Here is a 14555-nt window from a genome sequence, read left to right as displayed (position 1 = left end):
GGCTGAGGCAGGGTGAGGAGTCAAGGAGAGTAGAGAAGAGAAACAGTCATAGGAAGAAACAGCAGAAGCTCAGTGGGAGCAATACTACTACGAGTCAGGGGCAGGCAGCTGCAGAGCTCGCCCTGACTGAGAAGCTTTCTTACCGGACCCGGCGTCCGAGGCTGTGGGGACTAACTCTTACCCAGCAGCAGAAGCCGACCGGCAGGGGATTTCAGGTCCTCAGGCCCTCAAAACCCGAAGGCAAGGTCACACGCGTGGGACCAGCACCGCCATCGTGGAGCGGAAGCCATTAGAAGGCCCCGAGTCACCGGCCATACGGGTGAGCACCACACGGCACACTCAGGGACGTGGGCTACTTATATCCGCTTCTAGCAAGGTAGCCAGAAGAGTACAGTCAGTTTGGGAGGCCTACAACTCCGCCTGGCCAGGGGAGATCCCATCTGCTCAAGGACTGACCAGGCCCCGTTCGCTAGCAAGTACTCCGGGAGGGTCTATCGTTGTTACCAGTAAAGACCCTGAATTACACCGCACCGTCTCTGAGTGGTTCCTGCTACCCCGATCTTCCACGTCGGCTGCCCTGAGGCCATACCCCTGCCGTTGGGGGTTATACTATCACGCTGCACAATTCTACACCGGCCTCAGCGGTCTGCCCTGCAGCGGCAGCTCCATAGCTGCAAATCAACGGGTGGCGTAGTCGACACTCAAATAACACCTATCAAGACTGCCACACACTGAGTTTGACTCCCTGGGCACGGACCGGGTCCCCGCCACTCGGAGACTACAACCCTCGTCTGATCCGGTTCCGGGTAAGCCCCCGTGCGCGAGACGCTGCGCGACACAGCAGGCCCAGGGGCGCGTCACATGTAGTCCCTATAGTTCTTGTTCACAGTAGATACTGGTGCATGTAGTCCCTATAGTTCTTGTTCACAGTAGATACTGGTGCATGTTGTCCCTATAGTTCTTATACACAGTCGATACTGGTGCATGTAGTCCCTATAGTTCTTGTACACAGTAGATACTGGTGCATGTAGTCCCTATAGTTCTTGTACACAGCAGATACTGGTGCATGTAGTCCCTATAGTTCTTGTACACAGCAGATACTGGTGCATGTAGACCTTATAGTTCTTGTACACTGCAGATATTGGTGCATATAGCTCTTGTACATAACAGATACTGGTGCATGTTGTCCCTATAGCTCTTGTACACAGTAGATACTGGTGCATGTAGCCCTTATAGTTCTTGTACACTGCAGATATTGGTGCATATAGCTCTTGTACATAGCAGATACTGGTGCATGTAGTCCCTATTGCTCTTGTTCACAGTAGATACTGGTGCATGTAGTCCCTATAGTTCTTGTTCACAGTAGATACTGGTGCATGTAGCCCTTATAGTTCTTGTTCACAGTAGATACTGGTGCATGTTGTCCCTATAGTTCTTGTACACAGTCGATACTGGTGCATGTAGTCCCTATAGTTCTTGTACACAGTAGATACTGGTGCATGTAGTCCCTATAGTTCTTGTACACAGCAGATACTGGTGCATGTAGTCCCTATAGTTCTTGTACACAGCAGATACTGGTGCATGTAGCCCTTATAGTTCTTGTACACTGCAGATATTGGTGCATATAGCTCTTGTACATAGCAGATACTGGTGCATGTTGTCCCTATAGTTCTTGTACACAGTAGATACTGGTGCATGTAGTCCCTATAGTTCTTGTACACAGTAGATACTGGTGCATGTAGTCCCTATAGTTCTTGTACACAGTAGATACTGGTGCATGTAGTCCCTATAGTTCTTGTACACAGCAGATACTGGTGCATGTAGTCCCTATAGTTCTTGTACACAGCAGATACTGGTGCATGTAGCCCTTATAGTTCTTGTACACTGCAGATATTGGTGCATATAGCTCTTGTACATAGCAGATACTGGTGCATGTTGTCCCTATAGTTCTTGTACACAGTAGATACTGGTGCCTGTAGTCCCTATAGTTCTTGTACACAGCAGATACTGGTGCATGTAGTCCCTATAGTTCTTGTACACAGCAGATACTGGTGCATGTAACCCTTATAGTTCTTGCACACTGCAGATATTGGTGCATATAGCTCTTGTACATAGCAAATACTGGTGCATGTAGTCCCTATAGTTCTTGTACACAGCAGATAATGGTGCATGTAGTTCCTATACTTCTTGTACACAGCAGCGATCGGTACATGTAGTCTCTATAGTTCTTGTACACAGCAGCAGAGACTGGTGCATGTATTCCCTATACAGTGGCATAATCAAAGTTTGATGGGCTCAGGTGCAAAACTTGGACCCGGGCCCCCACCTGCATATTGGTCAGATGTAAGAAACCTAGTAGTGTTCTAGATCCTATAAAGACATACATGTTCTTTCCTCCCATGTAATAATGTCCAGGCTTCTTCATGTAATAGTCTCTCCCATCCTGGACCCCATGCTATAACATTATAACATTTTCCCCATTCCCATATACCTACCTCATGCTGGTATAATGTTCTTATTCTGGTATAATGTCCCCCATCCTGGTATAATGTCTCCCATCCTGGTATAATGTCCCCCATTCTGGTGTAATGTCCCCATTCTTGTATAATGTACCTCTTGCTGGTGTAATGTCCTTATTCTGGCATAAAGTCCCCATCTTGGTATAATGGCCTCCATCTTAGTATAATAGCACCAATTCTTGTATAATGTCCCCCATATTGGTATAATGTCCCCCATCTTGATATAATGCTCTCCATTCCTAGTATCATTGCCCCAATTCTCGTCTAATGTCCCCCATATTATATAATGTCCCCCATGCAGGTATAATCTACTCCATGCAGGTATAATGTCCCCCATGCAGGTATAATGTCCCCTATTTGTGTATAATGTCCCCATTCTGGTGTAATATACCTCATGCTGGCATAATCCTTATTTTGGTATAATGACCCCCATCTTGGTGTAATGTCCTTCATCCTATTATAATAGCCCCAATTCTGGTATAATGTCCCCATTCTGGTATAATGTACCTCTTGCTGGTGTAATGTCCTTATTCTGGCATAACGTCCCTATCTTGGAATAATGTCCTCCATCTTAGTATAATAGCACCAATTCTTGTATAATGTCCCCCATATTGGTATAATGTCCCCCATCTTGATATAATGCTCTCCATTCCTAGTATCATTGCCCCAATTCTCGTCTAATGTCCCCCATACTTATATAATGTCCCCCATGCAGGTATAATCTACTCCATGCAGGTATAATGTCCCCCATGCAGGTATAATGTCCCCTATTTGTGTATAATGTCCCCATTCTGGCGTAATATACCTCATGCTGGCATAATCCTTATTTTGGTATAATGTCCCCCATCTTAGTGTAATGTCCCTCATCCTAGTATAATAGCCCAAATTCTGGTATAATGACCTCACTCTTGTATAATATTGTATAATTAATGTCTGCAATTCTGATATAATGATCTCCATTCTGGTTTAATGTCTCCATTCTGATATAATATCCCCCATTCTGGTATAATGTTCCAATCCTGTCCCCATTCTGGAATATTGTATAATGCCCCCATCCTGGACCCCTTCTATTCACATTTTAAAAATAAACAAATGCAGGAGTTGGCAGATTACTTTAGTATGCCCATACAGGCAGCACATAATGCCATTGCCATGCGCTGCACATTACTGGCAAGCCAACATCTGCTGCCAGCCTCTCATTGGCCGGCGGCATATATCGCAGCACAGGGAAGCACATTCAGATGAGATTGCCATTGGCGGAACCTCCTTCTGCATATGCCAGGTCATGGTTGCACCCTCTGCGATTGTGACCATTAAGCCTCTGTCCCGATAGTTCATGCACACAGCAGTGATCAGTGCATGTAGTCCCTATAGTTCTTGTACACAGCAGATACTGGTGCATGTAGCCCTTATAGTTCTTGTACACTGCAGATATTGGTGCATATAGCTCTTGTACATAGCAAATACTGGTGCATGTAGTCCCTATAGTTCTTGTACACAGCAGATAATGGTGCATGTAGTTCCTATACTTCTTGTACACAGCAGCGATCGGTACATGTAGTCTCTATAGTTCTTGTACACAGCAGCAGAGACTGGTGCATGTATTCCCTATACAGTGGCATAATCAAAGTTTGATGGGCTCAGGTGCAAAACTTGGACCCGGGCCCCCACCTGCATATTGGTCAGATGTAAGAAACCTAGTAGTGTTCTAGATCCTATAAAGACATACATGTTCTTTCCTCCTTTGTAATAATGTCCAGGCTTCTCCATGTAATAGTCTCTCCCATCCTGGACCCCATGCTATAACATTATAACATTTTCCCCATCCCCATATACTTACCTCATGCTGGTATAATGTTCTTATTCTGGTATAATGTCTCCCATCCTGGTATAATGTCTCCCATCCTGGTATAATGTCCCCCATTCTGGTATAATGTCCTCATTCTTGTATAATGTACCTCTTGCTGGTGTAATGTCCTTATTCTGGCATAAAGTCCCCATCTTGGTATAATGGCCTCCATCTTAGTATAATAGCACCAATTCTTGTATAATGTCCCCCATATTGGTATAATGTCCCCCATCTTGATATAATGCTCTCCATTCCTGGTATCATTGCCCCAATTCTCGTCTAATGTCCCCCATACTTATATAATGTCCCCCATGCAGGTATAATCTACTCCATGCAGGTATAATGTCCCCCATGCAGGTATAATGTCCCCTATTTGTGTATAATGTCTCCATTCTGGTGTAAAATACCTCATGCTGGCATAATCCTTATTTTGGTATAATGACCCCCATCTTGGTGTAATGTCCTTCATCCTATTATAATAGCCCCAATTCTGGTATAATGTCCCCATTCTGGTATAATGTACCTCTTGCTGGTGTAATGTCCTTATTCTGGCATAACGTCCCTATCTTGGAATAATGTCCTCCATCTTAGTATAATAGCACCAATTCTTGTATAATGTCCCCCGTATTGGTATAATGTCCCCCATCTTGATATAATGCTCTCCATTCCTAGTATCATTGCCCCAATTCTTGTCTAATGTCCCCCATACTGGTATAATGTCCCCCATGCAGGTATAATCTACTCCATGCAGGTATAATGTCCCCTATTTGTGTATAATGTCCCCATTCTGGCGTAATATACCTCATGCTGGCATAATCCTTATTTTGGTATAATGTCCCCCATCTTAGTGTAATGTCCCTCATCCTAGTATAATAGCCCAAATTCTGGTATAATGTCCCCATTCTTGTATAATATTGTATAATTAATGTCTGCAATTCTGATATAATGATCTCCATTCTGATTTAATGTCTCCATTCTGATATAATATCCCCCATCCTGGTATAATGTTCCAATCCTGTCCCCATTCTCATATATTGTATAATGCCCCCATCCTGGACCCCTTCTATTCACATTTTAAAAAGGAACAAATGCAGGAGTTGGCAGATTACTTTAGTATGCCCATACAGGCAGCACATAATGCCATTGCCATACGCTGCACATTACTGGCAAGCCAACATCTGCTGCCAGCCTCTCATTGGCCGGCGGCATATATCGCAGCACAGTGAAGCACATTCAGATGAGATTACCATTGGCGGAACCTCCTTCTGCATATGCCAGGTCATGGTTGCACCCTCTGCGATTGTGACCATTAAGCCTCTGTCCCGATAGTTCATGCACACAGCAGTGATCAGTGCATGTAGTCCTTATAGTTCTTGTACACAGCAGTAATTGGTCCATGTAGTTCATATAGTTCTGTTCTATATAGACATAAGCACTCTATGTAGCTAGCACTGGGCGCTAAGCTCAGTGACTGACTACAGTGCTGTCAATGCGATATCATTGCTGCAACATCAACAAAAACCGGAGCTGCGGCAGAGAGGCAGCACTGGACCTGGGAAGTAAAGCTAAGTCTATATGAGCTAAAATATTTGTATCAGAGTAACCCCTTTAACATTTTTAGAAGTATATAAGTAATTAGAAATAATATAATTTTCTATTGACTAACATCCTTTCTAGAGTCATTTATTGATCCACAACATACTCTTAGCAAAGCCTTTTACAACGTTATCTTCTCCATGATGTTTGGACATCGCCATGACTATGAGGAAAAGGAAATGGTTACTAATATGGCTTATATACATGAAGCATTTGTGACTATCTGCTCATCCTGGGGACAGGTAAGAAAGTGACAAGTGCATAGAAGGGAGAAATGTCTCATGATTGACATCTGGCTGGCAGGTGGTGTTTGTTCATGTGAGTGAGTCATTTTTATTTTATGTAAGGAATGGTATTTATTCTGTCCCCATGGTCTGTGGCTGTAAATATGGCTCTGTGAGACGCTGGATCTATTTCACCTGTACTTACAATTGGCAATGGTCACAAATAGCTTAACTCTGCTGCAGGCACACACGTTGAGAAGAATCCAGAAGAGGGTTTATTTTCTTACAAGAAACTTGAAGAATGCATTCACAACAGCAGGTAAAAAGGAACTTTCCTCAGACAGGCTGAGAGCGCATGAGCTTCTGATGGAGCCAAGATGGAGAATGAGGAAAGACAGGAAGAAGAATGGAGGGGTTAGCCACAACACAGTCACATGAGCGGAAGACAGGGAGAGAGAGGGGACATACACAAAGAAGGTAAACATTATTGAATAGCAACAACCAGCAATATATGATAACTGCAAAACATGCAACACAGCATGTAAAATGTCCAGGGCAGTCTGTAAAATTTCTCATTCATGGGACATAACAGTCCCCGTCTGAAATCTTTAGATTTCACAATTATTGACGTGATGTCTTTTGATGGTGTTAACATCGACCTAAAAGACAAAAGAAAATCACACAGGGATGCAACAATAACAATAACAGTTGTAGTCCATTTGGCGTAGTCCAATTTTCCATTGGAAGCCTGAAGTCTTCAACAGCGGAATAGTCCCAGACGAAATTGAAACCCATCTTCGGATTGGGGAAGCGCAACGTGCAAACACTCCCACCAACCGAACAATCCGCTGGAGAAAGTTAAATGTCCCAACACAGCTGGAGGCATTATGGCGGTAGGCTCCCCGCCGTAAGCTATGTCCAGAGACAATGCCCTTCATGTGATGTCCTCCTTTGGTAAAACCAGTACAAGATCAGTGACTGGATGGAAGAAAATATGAGGTGAACTGCCTTTCGTAACTTTGACTTCTACCTTATGGGTCTTTACATCGTTGCTTGGTGTAACCTTGGTGATAAGACCCATTAGTCAGTCATTGTGATGAGATTTTTTATCCTTAAGGAGAACAAGGTCTTCCTCTTGAAAATTAGGTTTTGCAGTCTGCCATTTGTGACGGCTTTGAAGCAAGTGCAAGTATTCAGTCTTCCAGCGGTGCCAAAAGACATTAGACAAGTGTTGTACTTGTTTCCACTGACGTCTGTAAATGTCCCCATCCATAAACTTCCCTGGAGGGATTGCGACAGCTCCAACCTTCTGAGTAAGGATCATTGGTGCATCAGGGTCAGATTATACTGGTACCAATGGACTTGCGTCTATCACGGCAGACACTTGAGCCAGGAAGGTAACTAAGACTTCATGGGTGAGAGGTAACTTATGATCCATCAACACTGAATCAAGGATTCTTCAAGCAATGCCAATTATATGTTCCCAGGATCCTCCCATATGCGATGAATGTGAAGGGTTGAACACCCAAGTGCACCCGTTGTCAGTCAAAAAGTTGTCTAACTGTAGTTCCTTGCACGCTCCCACAAAGTTAGTGCCACAGTCAGATCTGAGCTGCTTAGCAGGTCCCCGGATAGAAAAGAATCTTCTGAGGGCATTAATGAAGCAAAAGGAATCCATGGATTCAATTACCTTGATGTGAACTGCTCAGATGCTAAGACAGATTAACAGCACAGCCCACCATTTACTGTTTGCGGCTCCACCACGGGTCCTTTTTGTAACGACTAGTGTTGAGCGAGTATGTTCTATTAACCCTTTCACCGAGTACGCTCGGGCCGAGCTCCGAGTATTTATAGCTGCTCGGTGATATGGTTGAATTGCTCCCGTGTGTATGATTTGCAACTGTTTGACAGTTTTATTACATGTGAGGAATGTGTATTTCTTACACATTCCTCACATGTAATAAAGCTGTCAAACAGTTGCAAATCATGCACACGGGAGCGATTCAACCATATCACCGAGCAGCTGTAAATACTCGGAGCTCAGCCCGAGTATACTCGGACAGAACATACTCGCTCAACCCTAGTAACGACCAACCATGGGCCAAAAACATCTACACCGACGTATGTGAATGGCTGGTCTGTGTTTAGCCGATCTGCTGGAAGATTTGCCATGTGTTGATGTTGTTGTTTTCCTCTTAATTTTTGACACTTAATGCATTTATGGAGCACTGAAGAGACACATCTCTTCCTCCCCACGATCCATAGGCCAGCGGACCTTATGGCGCTTTCGGTAAACTGTCTTCCTTGGTTCTGCACTCGTTCATGATAGTGATGGACCCATAGCGTAGCAATGCAGTGCCGACCCGGAATGATGATAGGATTCTGCTCCTTATCACATAGATCAGACTTCTCTATATGACCACCCACCTTTAACAGTCCATGACGATCGACCACTGGGTTCATTTCAAGCAGTGAACTGTTCTTAGACAGGCTGGTACCCTTTGTGATACTGTCGATCTCATGACCATATTCTTCTTGTTGCACACATCGGATGATGAATTGCTCGGCTTGTCTGATATTAGCAACAGTAAAATGTCCTCTACATATACAATACAGACCAAAATTTGGACACACCTTCTCATTTCTAGATTTTTCTATATTTTCATGACTTTGAAAATTGTACATTCACACTGAAGGCATCAAAACTATGAATTAACACATGTGGAATTATATACTTAACAAAAAAGTGTGAAACAACTGAAAATATGTCTTATATTCTAGGTTCTTCAAAGTAGCCACCTTTTGCTTTGATGACTGCTTTGCACACTCCTGACATTCTCTTGATGAGCTTCAAGAGATAGTCATCAGAAATGGTTTTCACTTCACAGATGTGCCCTGTCAGGTTTAATAAGTGGGATTTCTTGCCTTATAAATGGGGTTGGGACCATCAGTTGTGTTGTTTAGAAGTCAGGTGGATACACAGCTGATAGTCCCACTGAATAGACTGTTAGAATTTGTATTATGGCAAGAAAAAGCAGCTAAGTAAAGAAAAACGAGTGGCCATCATTACTTTAAGAAATGAAGGTCAGTCAGTCCGAAAAATTGGGCAAACTTTGAATGTGTCCCCAAGTGCAGTTGCAAAAACCATCAAGCGCTACAAAGAAACTGGCTCACATGAGGACCGCCCCAGGAAAGGAAGACCAACTGTCACCTCTGCTTCTCAGGATAAGTTTATCTGAGTCACCAGCCTCAGAAATTGCAGGTTAACAGCAGCTCAGATTAGAGACCAGGTCAATGCCACACAGAGTTCTAGCAGCAGACACATGTCTACAACTGTTAAGAGGAGACTTTGTGCAGCAGGCCTTCATGGTAAAATACCTGCTAGGAAACCACTGCTAAGGACAGGCAACAAGCAGAAGAGCCTTGTTTGGGCTAAAGAACACAAGGAATGGACATTAGACCAGTGGAAATCTGTGTTTTGGTCTGATGAGTCCAAATGTGAGATCTTTGGTTTCAACCACCGTGTCTTTGTGCGACGCAGAAAAGGTGAATGGATGGACTCTACATGCCTGGTTCCCACCGTGAAGCATGGAGGAGGAGGTGTGATGGTGTGGGGTGCTTTGCTGGTGACACTGTTGGGGATTTATTCAAAATTTAAAGCATACTGAACCAGCATGGCTACCACAGCATCTTGCAGCAGCATGCTATTCCATCCGGTTTGCGTTTAGTTGGACCATCATTTATTTTTCCACAGGACAATGACCCCAAACACACCTCCAGGCTGTGTAAGGGCTATTTGACCAAGAGGTTGAGTGATGGGGTGCTACGCCAGATGACCTGGCCTCCACAGTCACCAGACCTGAACCCAATCGAGATGGTTTGGGGTGAGCTGGACCGCAGAGTGAAGGCAAAAGGTCCAACAAGTGCTAAGCATCTCTGGGAACTCCTTCAAGATTGTTGGAAGACCATTTCCGGCGACTACCTCTTCAAGCTCATCAAGAGAATGCCAAGAGTGTGCAAAGCAGTCATCAAAGCAAAAGGTGGCTACTTTGAAGAACCTAGAATATAAGACATATTTTCAATTGTTTCACACTTTTTTGTTAAGTATATAATTCCACATGTGTTAATTCATAGTTTTGATGCCTTCAGTGTGAATGTACAATTTTCAAAGTCATGAAAATATAGAAAAATCTTTAAATGAGAGGTGTGTCCAAACTTTTGGTCTGTACTGTATGCCAGCCTCAACACTCTCATGTTTTGTCACTGGCAAAGGAATGAGCGACATGAATAAGAAAAGCTATGGCCCGCACAACCACTGACCATCTTGAGAAGCCTTCAAAGCGGTGAGATCTTTGTTTCAATTTTGGCATCACAGAAGTGTAGCGAGTAGAAATTATTGGTCTAATCTCTTTGTCAGTCTCCGGTTCCACCAGCTCATAAGTGTTGTTGCAGTCCTTTGAACTGGAATCCTCATATAAGAGCCTTGGAGGCGACAGCCACATGTTGTCATTGAGTTTAGACGCGGCTGTGAGTGTTGTCCCTCGGTCAGCTGGGTTCAGGTCAGTAGAGAGGTAGTGCGACTACTCAGAGATAGAAAAACTTCTGATATGCTCTACTCTATTGCTGACTTAGACATAAAATTGTTTGGTTTGGTTGTAAATGTAATGAAGTCCTACTTTACTGTCTGTGTAGAATGTAAATGAATCAATAGCAATGTTCATTTCGCCCTTTATAGCTTCAGCTAATTCCACTGCCAGTACGGCATCACAAAGTTCGAGTCTCGGTACAGAGTGAGAAGGTTTCGAGGTTAGTTTTACCTTACCGAGGATGAATCCATATTGTACCTTGTTGTTGGCTTCTGAGTTCTTCAGGTAGGCTACTGCAGCTATGGCCTCTGTAGAAGCATCGGAAAAAATGTGGACTTCTATTCTGGTGCTGACTGAAAGGGTGCTTAGGGAATAATAACGTGGGACTTGGAGATGCTCTAAGACTTTCAGAGACTTCTTTCATGTCTCCCACCTTTGTTGTTGCTGGGATGGTAGCAGAGTGTCCCAATCCATGCTCTCGGCGGTTAACTGTCTCAATAGTATTTTGCCTTGAATGGTGATGGGTCCAATAAACCCGAGAGGATCGTAGATGCTGTACACAACAGATAGGACTCCACGTTTAGTGAAAGGATTATCACAAGTTGACACCTGGAATGTGAACGCCTCCTGCTTAGTATCCCAAAGCAGACAGAGGCTACGATGATTAGGAGGAACGTCAGAACCCAGAACAAGATCCCTTACTCTTGCTGCGTGATCCTCAGATGGAAATGTTTTCATTACTTCCTTATTGTTGGAGATTATCTTGTGGAGTCTAAGGTTTGCTGTCAACAGAATTTCCTGTGTTCTAGAGAGCAGATCAATTGTCTCTTCGCTTGTGGGCACAGACTTAAGCCCATCATCTACGAAGCAGTTTCTTTCCACAAATAGACGAACGTCAGGCCCATACTCTCTCTCACCTTCCTGTGCTTTCCGTCTTAGTACGTAGATTGCCATGGCAGGCGAGGGGCTGTTCCCAAGGACGTGCACTTTCATCCTGTAGTCTATGACCTTGTTGCGGACGTCTTTGTCTGTGTGCCATAGGAACCTGAGGTAGTTTCTGCTGTCTTCTATCACGATAAAACAATGAAACATTTGTTGAATGTCGGTCATTACTGTGACAGGTTATTGTCTAAAGCGAATCAGTATGCCTATAAGGCTGCTGTATAGATTAGGGCCAGTGAGGAGCAGGCTATTGAGAGCGATGCCTTCATACTGAGCGCTGGATTCAAACACCACTCAAATTTGGTTGGGTTTGCAAGGGTGGTAGACACCAAAGGATGGGAGATACCAGCTTTCTTCTCCTTCGTTTAGCAGAGGTGCGGGTTCTGCGTGACCTCTGTCGAAGATATTATGCATGAAGTCAACAAAATGTTTCTACATCTCCGGCCTTTTCTTTAAGGTACGTTTTAGATATGTAAACCTTGCCGTTGCTTGTTGAAGATTATTAGGTAACCTTGTTCTTTGAGAACGAAAAGGCAAAGGTGCTACCCAGCTATTTGAATCATCTTGGGCGAATTCCTTTTCCATAATCTTTATGATTATTTTGTCCTCTCTTGCAGGTGCTAACTGGTTGTCTTATCTTGTAGATTTGAACACTGTTGACCCGAGGTCGTCATCACGGGACAAGAATATGTTCGTGTTCTCAAAGGTTTCTTACTGCCACTTACTGTCGCTTATCTTCTCTTTCACCCAGTAATGATGTGGGCATGGTTGAAAGTGAGTGCTGCGAACGTTTGGTAGGACGTGAGTCTTAAATGATGAAATCCTCGTAGGTCTCATCATCTTTTCTATACAAACATTGCCTATGATAACCCATCTTATATCAAAGCGTCATGTGGCCTGTTGATTTGCTGACGTACCTTGTGTAGCCATAGAACTTCTCTGCCGAGCAGAATCAAGATGTTTGCACTATTGTCAAGAGCTGGTGACTTGTTTGTTAAAGGCCTTATGTAGCATGGGCTTCTCTGCCTCTTGCTGGGGAGAGACGCCGTTTCCCTCACCGTCACGGTCCCGGTCTGGCATCTTGCTGTTCTCCTGCTGCTGTGGCGCGCACTGCGTGCAGCTTCCCGGGCACTGTGATTAGGACGCGCACTCCCTCTTAAAGGGGCCACATGCGCGGTCCTAAAGAGTCCCCGGCCAATGGCCGGAGGACTGCCCCTATATTAAGCACCTCTTCCAAAATGGAGGTGTCTGTGCAAGGTTGTTGTTTGTGTGCTAGCACTCTCCTCAGTCCTCAGGTTCCTTGCCCGCCAGTCTAACAGTCCTGCCCGCCAGTCTGTCTTACAGTCCTGCCAGCTAGTCTATCAGCCGTGCCCGCCAGCCTGCCTACCCTGTGCACCTGCCAATTACCTGCCGTGCCTGCCAGCCTGCCTACCTGGAGCACCTGCCAGTTACCTGCCGTGCCCGCCAGCCTGCCTACTCGGAGCACCTGCCAGTTACCTGCCGTGCCCGCCAGCCTGCCTACCCGGAGCACCTGCCAAGTTACCTGCCATACCCTCCAGCTCATTTATTCGGAGTACCTGTCTGGCTATCCGTTGTACCCGCCTGCTTGCCTACCCGGATCACCCACCAGCCTACCTGCCGTGCTCATCCGCTGTACCGGTCAGCTCCTGTCATCTGACTCGTGGGAGTCACCTGCTCTCACACAAGGTCGGTCCCAGAGTGGCACCTGGTTAACCTGACCGGTCCCTCCTTGGTTCACGGAGTCGACTAAGCCGCCGTGTGACCTGGATCAGTCCGAGTAGACACTTAGTTATGCCCCTCTGGTCCCTCCTTGCATCAAAGCACAGAGGTTCCACCACTCGGATCCTTAACAGTTTGCACGGGGCATGGAATCCAGTGGCTCCAAGGCTCCTTAGCTCTATGACTTGTACCAGGAGGTCTCTCGTCAGAGATCCCAACAGGAGACTATCCTGTCCTATCTGCGGCCAGTCCACTCCTGCCTGGACACGCTGTCTACTTCGACGGTGTCCGTCTCTAATCAAGCGGCACCTCTACCCGGTGGCGCAGTGGCACCTGGCTTTGGACCACGGCTTTCTGCGCCTCCACATTTCGATGGTGACCCTGTCCTATGTCGGGGCTTCATAAATCAGTGCACACTGCACTTTAAACTTCTGGCACACCAGTTCATCTCCGACTGGGCCAAGGTGGCATTCATTATGTCTCACCTCACCGGAGAGGCGTTGGCGTGGCTTAACCCTCAGTGGGAGTGACGAGATCCTCTGGTGTCCAATCTCCAGGCCTTCCTCACGGCTTTCCGGAAGGAGTTCGATGAACCTGAACGAAGATCTTCAACTGCCTCCTCACTTCTTCGACTCCATCAAGGAAGTCTTTTTGTGGGATGGTATGCAGTGCGTTTCCGCACCCTAGCATCTGAACTGGCCAGGAATAATGAGCCACTGGTGTCCACCTTTTGGGGAGCCTTTCTGGACGGATCAAGGATAAGCTAGCTGGCTGAGACATTTCTCCCGCCCTGGACAACCTGGTGTCTTTAGCTATCCGGATCGACATCCGCTTTGTGGAACGTGCTAAGGACACGACCCGGGAGATAAGACCTCTGTATCTCGCTCCAACCTTCCAAAGGCCTGTCTCGCAACTATCCATCCCCCGGGTGTCTTCTCCAGAGCCAATGCAAATTGACCAAGCAAAGATGGTCAAGTCTCGCCCGGAGACATGCCACGCCGAGGAGAGTTGCTTCTACTGTGGCAGTATAGAGCATCTGATCCATTCCTGCCCGGAGAGACCGGGAAACTTCAGTGTCTAGCACCGCTCAGAGAGGTCG

General features: G+C 45.5%; 1 protein-coding gene across 4 annotated transcripts in view; it reads left to right on the top strand.

Moving 5' to 3' along the window:
• LOC141154996 (cytochrome P450 2A5-like) overlaps window positions 1–14555 on the top strand; it is a 189621-nt gene that overhangs the window by 77803 nt on the left and 97263 nt on the right. For 2 of the 4 annotated variants that reach the window (XM_073641587.1, XM_073641589.1), the window contains exon 4: window positions 12361–12422. In XM_073641587.1, the coding sequence (XP_073497688.1) occupies window positions 12361–12422 (62 nt within the window). Of the gene's footprint in view, window positions 1–6045; window positions 6207–12360; window positions 12423–14555 lie in introns of all 4 variants that reach the window. The other 2 variants (XM_073641586.1, XM_073641588.1) reach the window with 1 other exon arrangement.

Source organism: Phyllobates terribilis, unplaced genomic scaffold, assembly GCF_046119375.1.
Source record: "Phyllobates terribilis strain yellow unplaced genomic scaffold, ASM4611937v1 Scaffold_7__3_contigs__length_470593459, whole genome shotgun sequence".
Taxonomy (NCBI): domain Eukaryota; kingdom Metazoa; phylum Chordata; class Amphibia; order Anura; family Dendrobatidae; genus Phyllobates; species Phyllobates terribilis.
The sequence above is the reverse complement of the archived record's forward strand: the minus strand, read 5'-3'. Positions and strand labels throughout refer to the sequence as shown.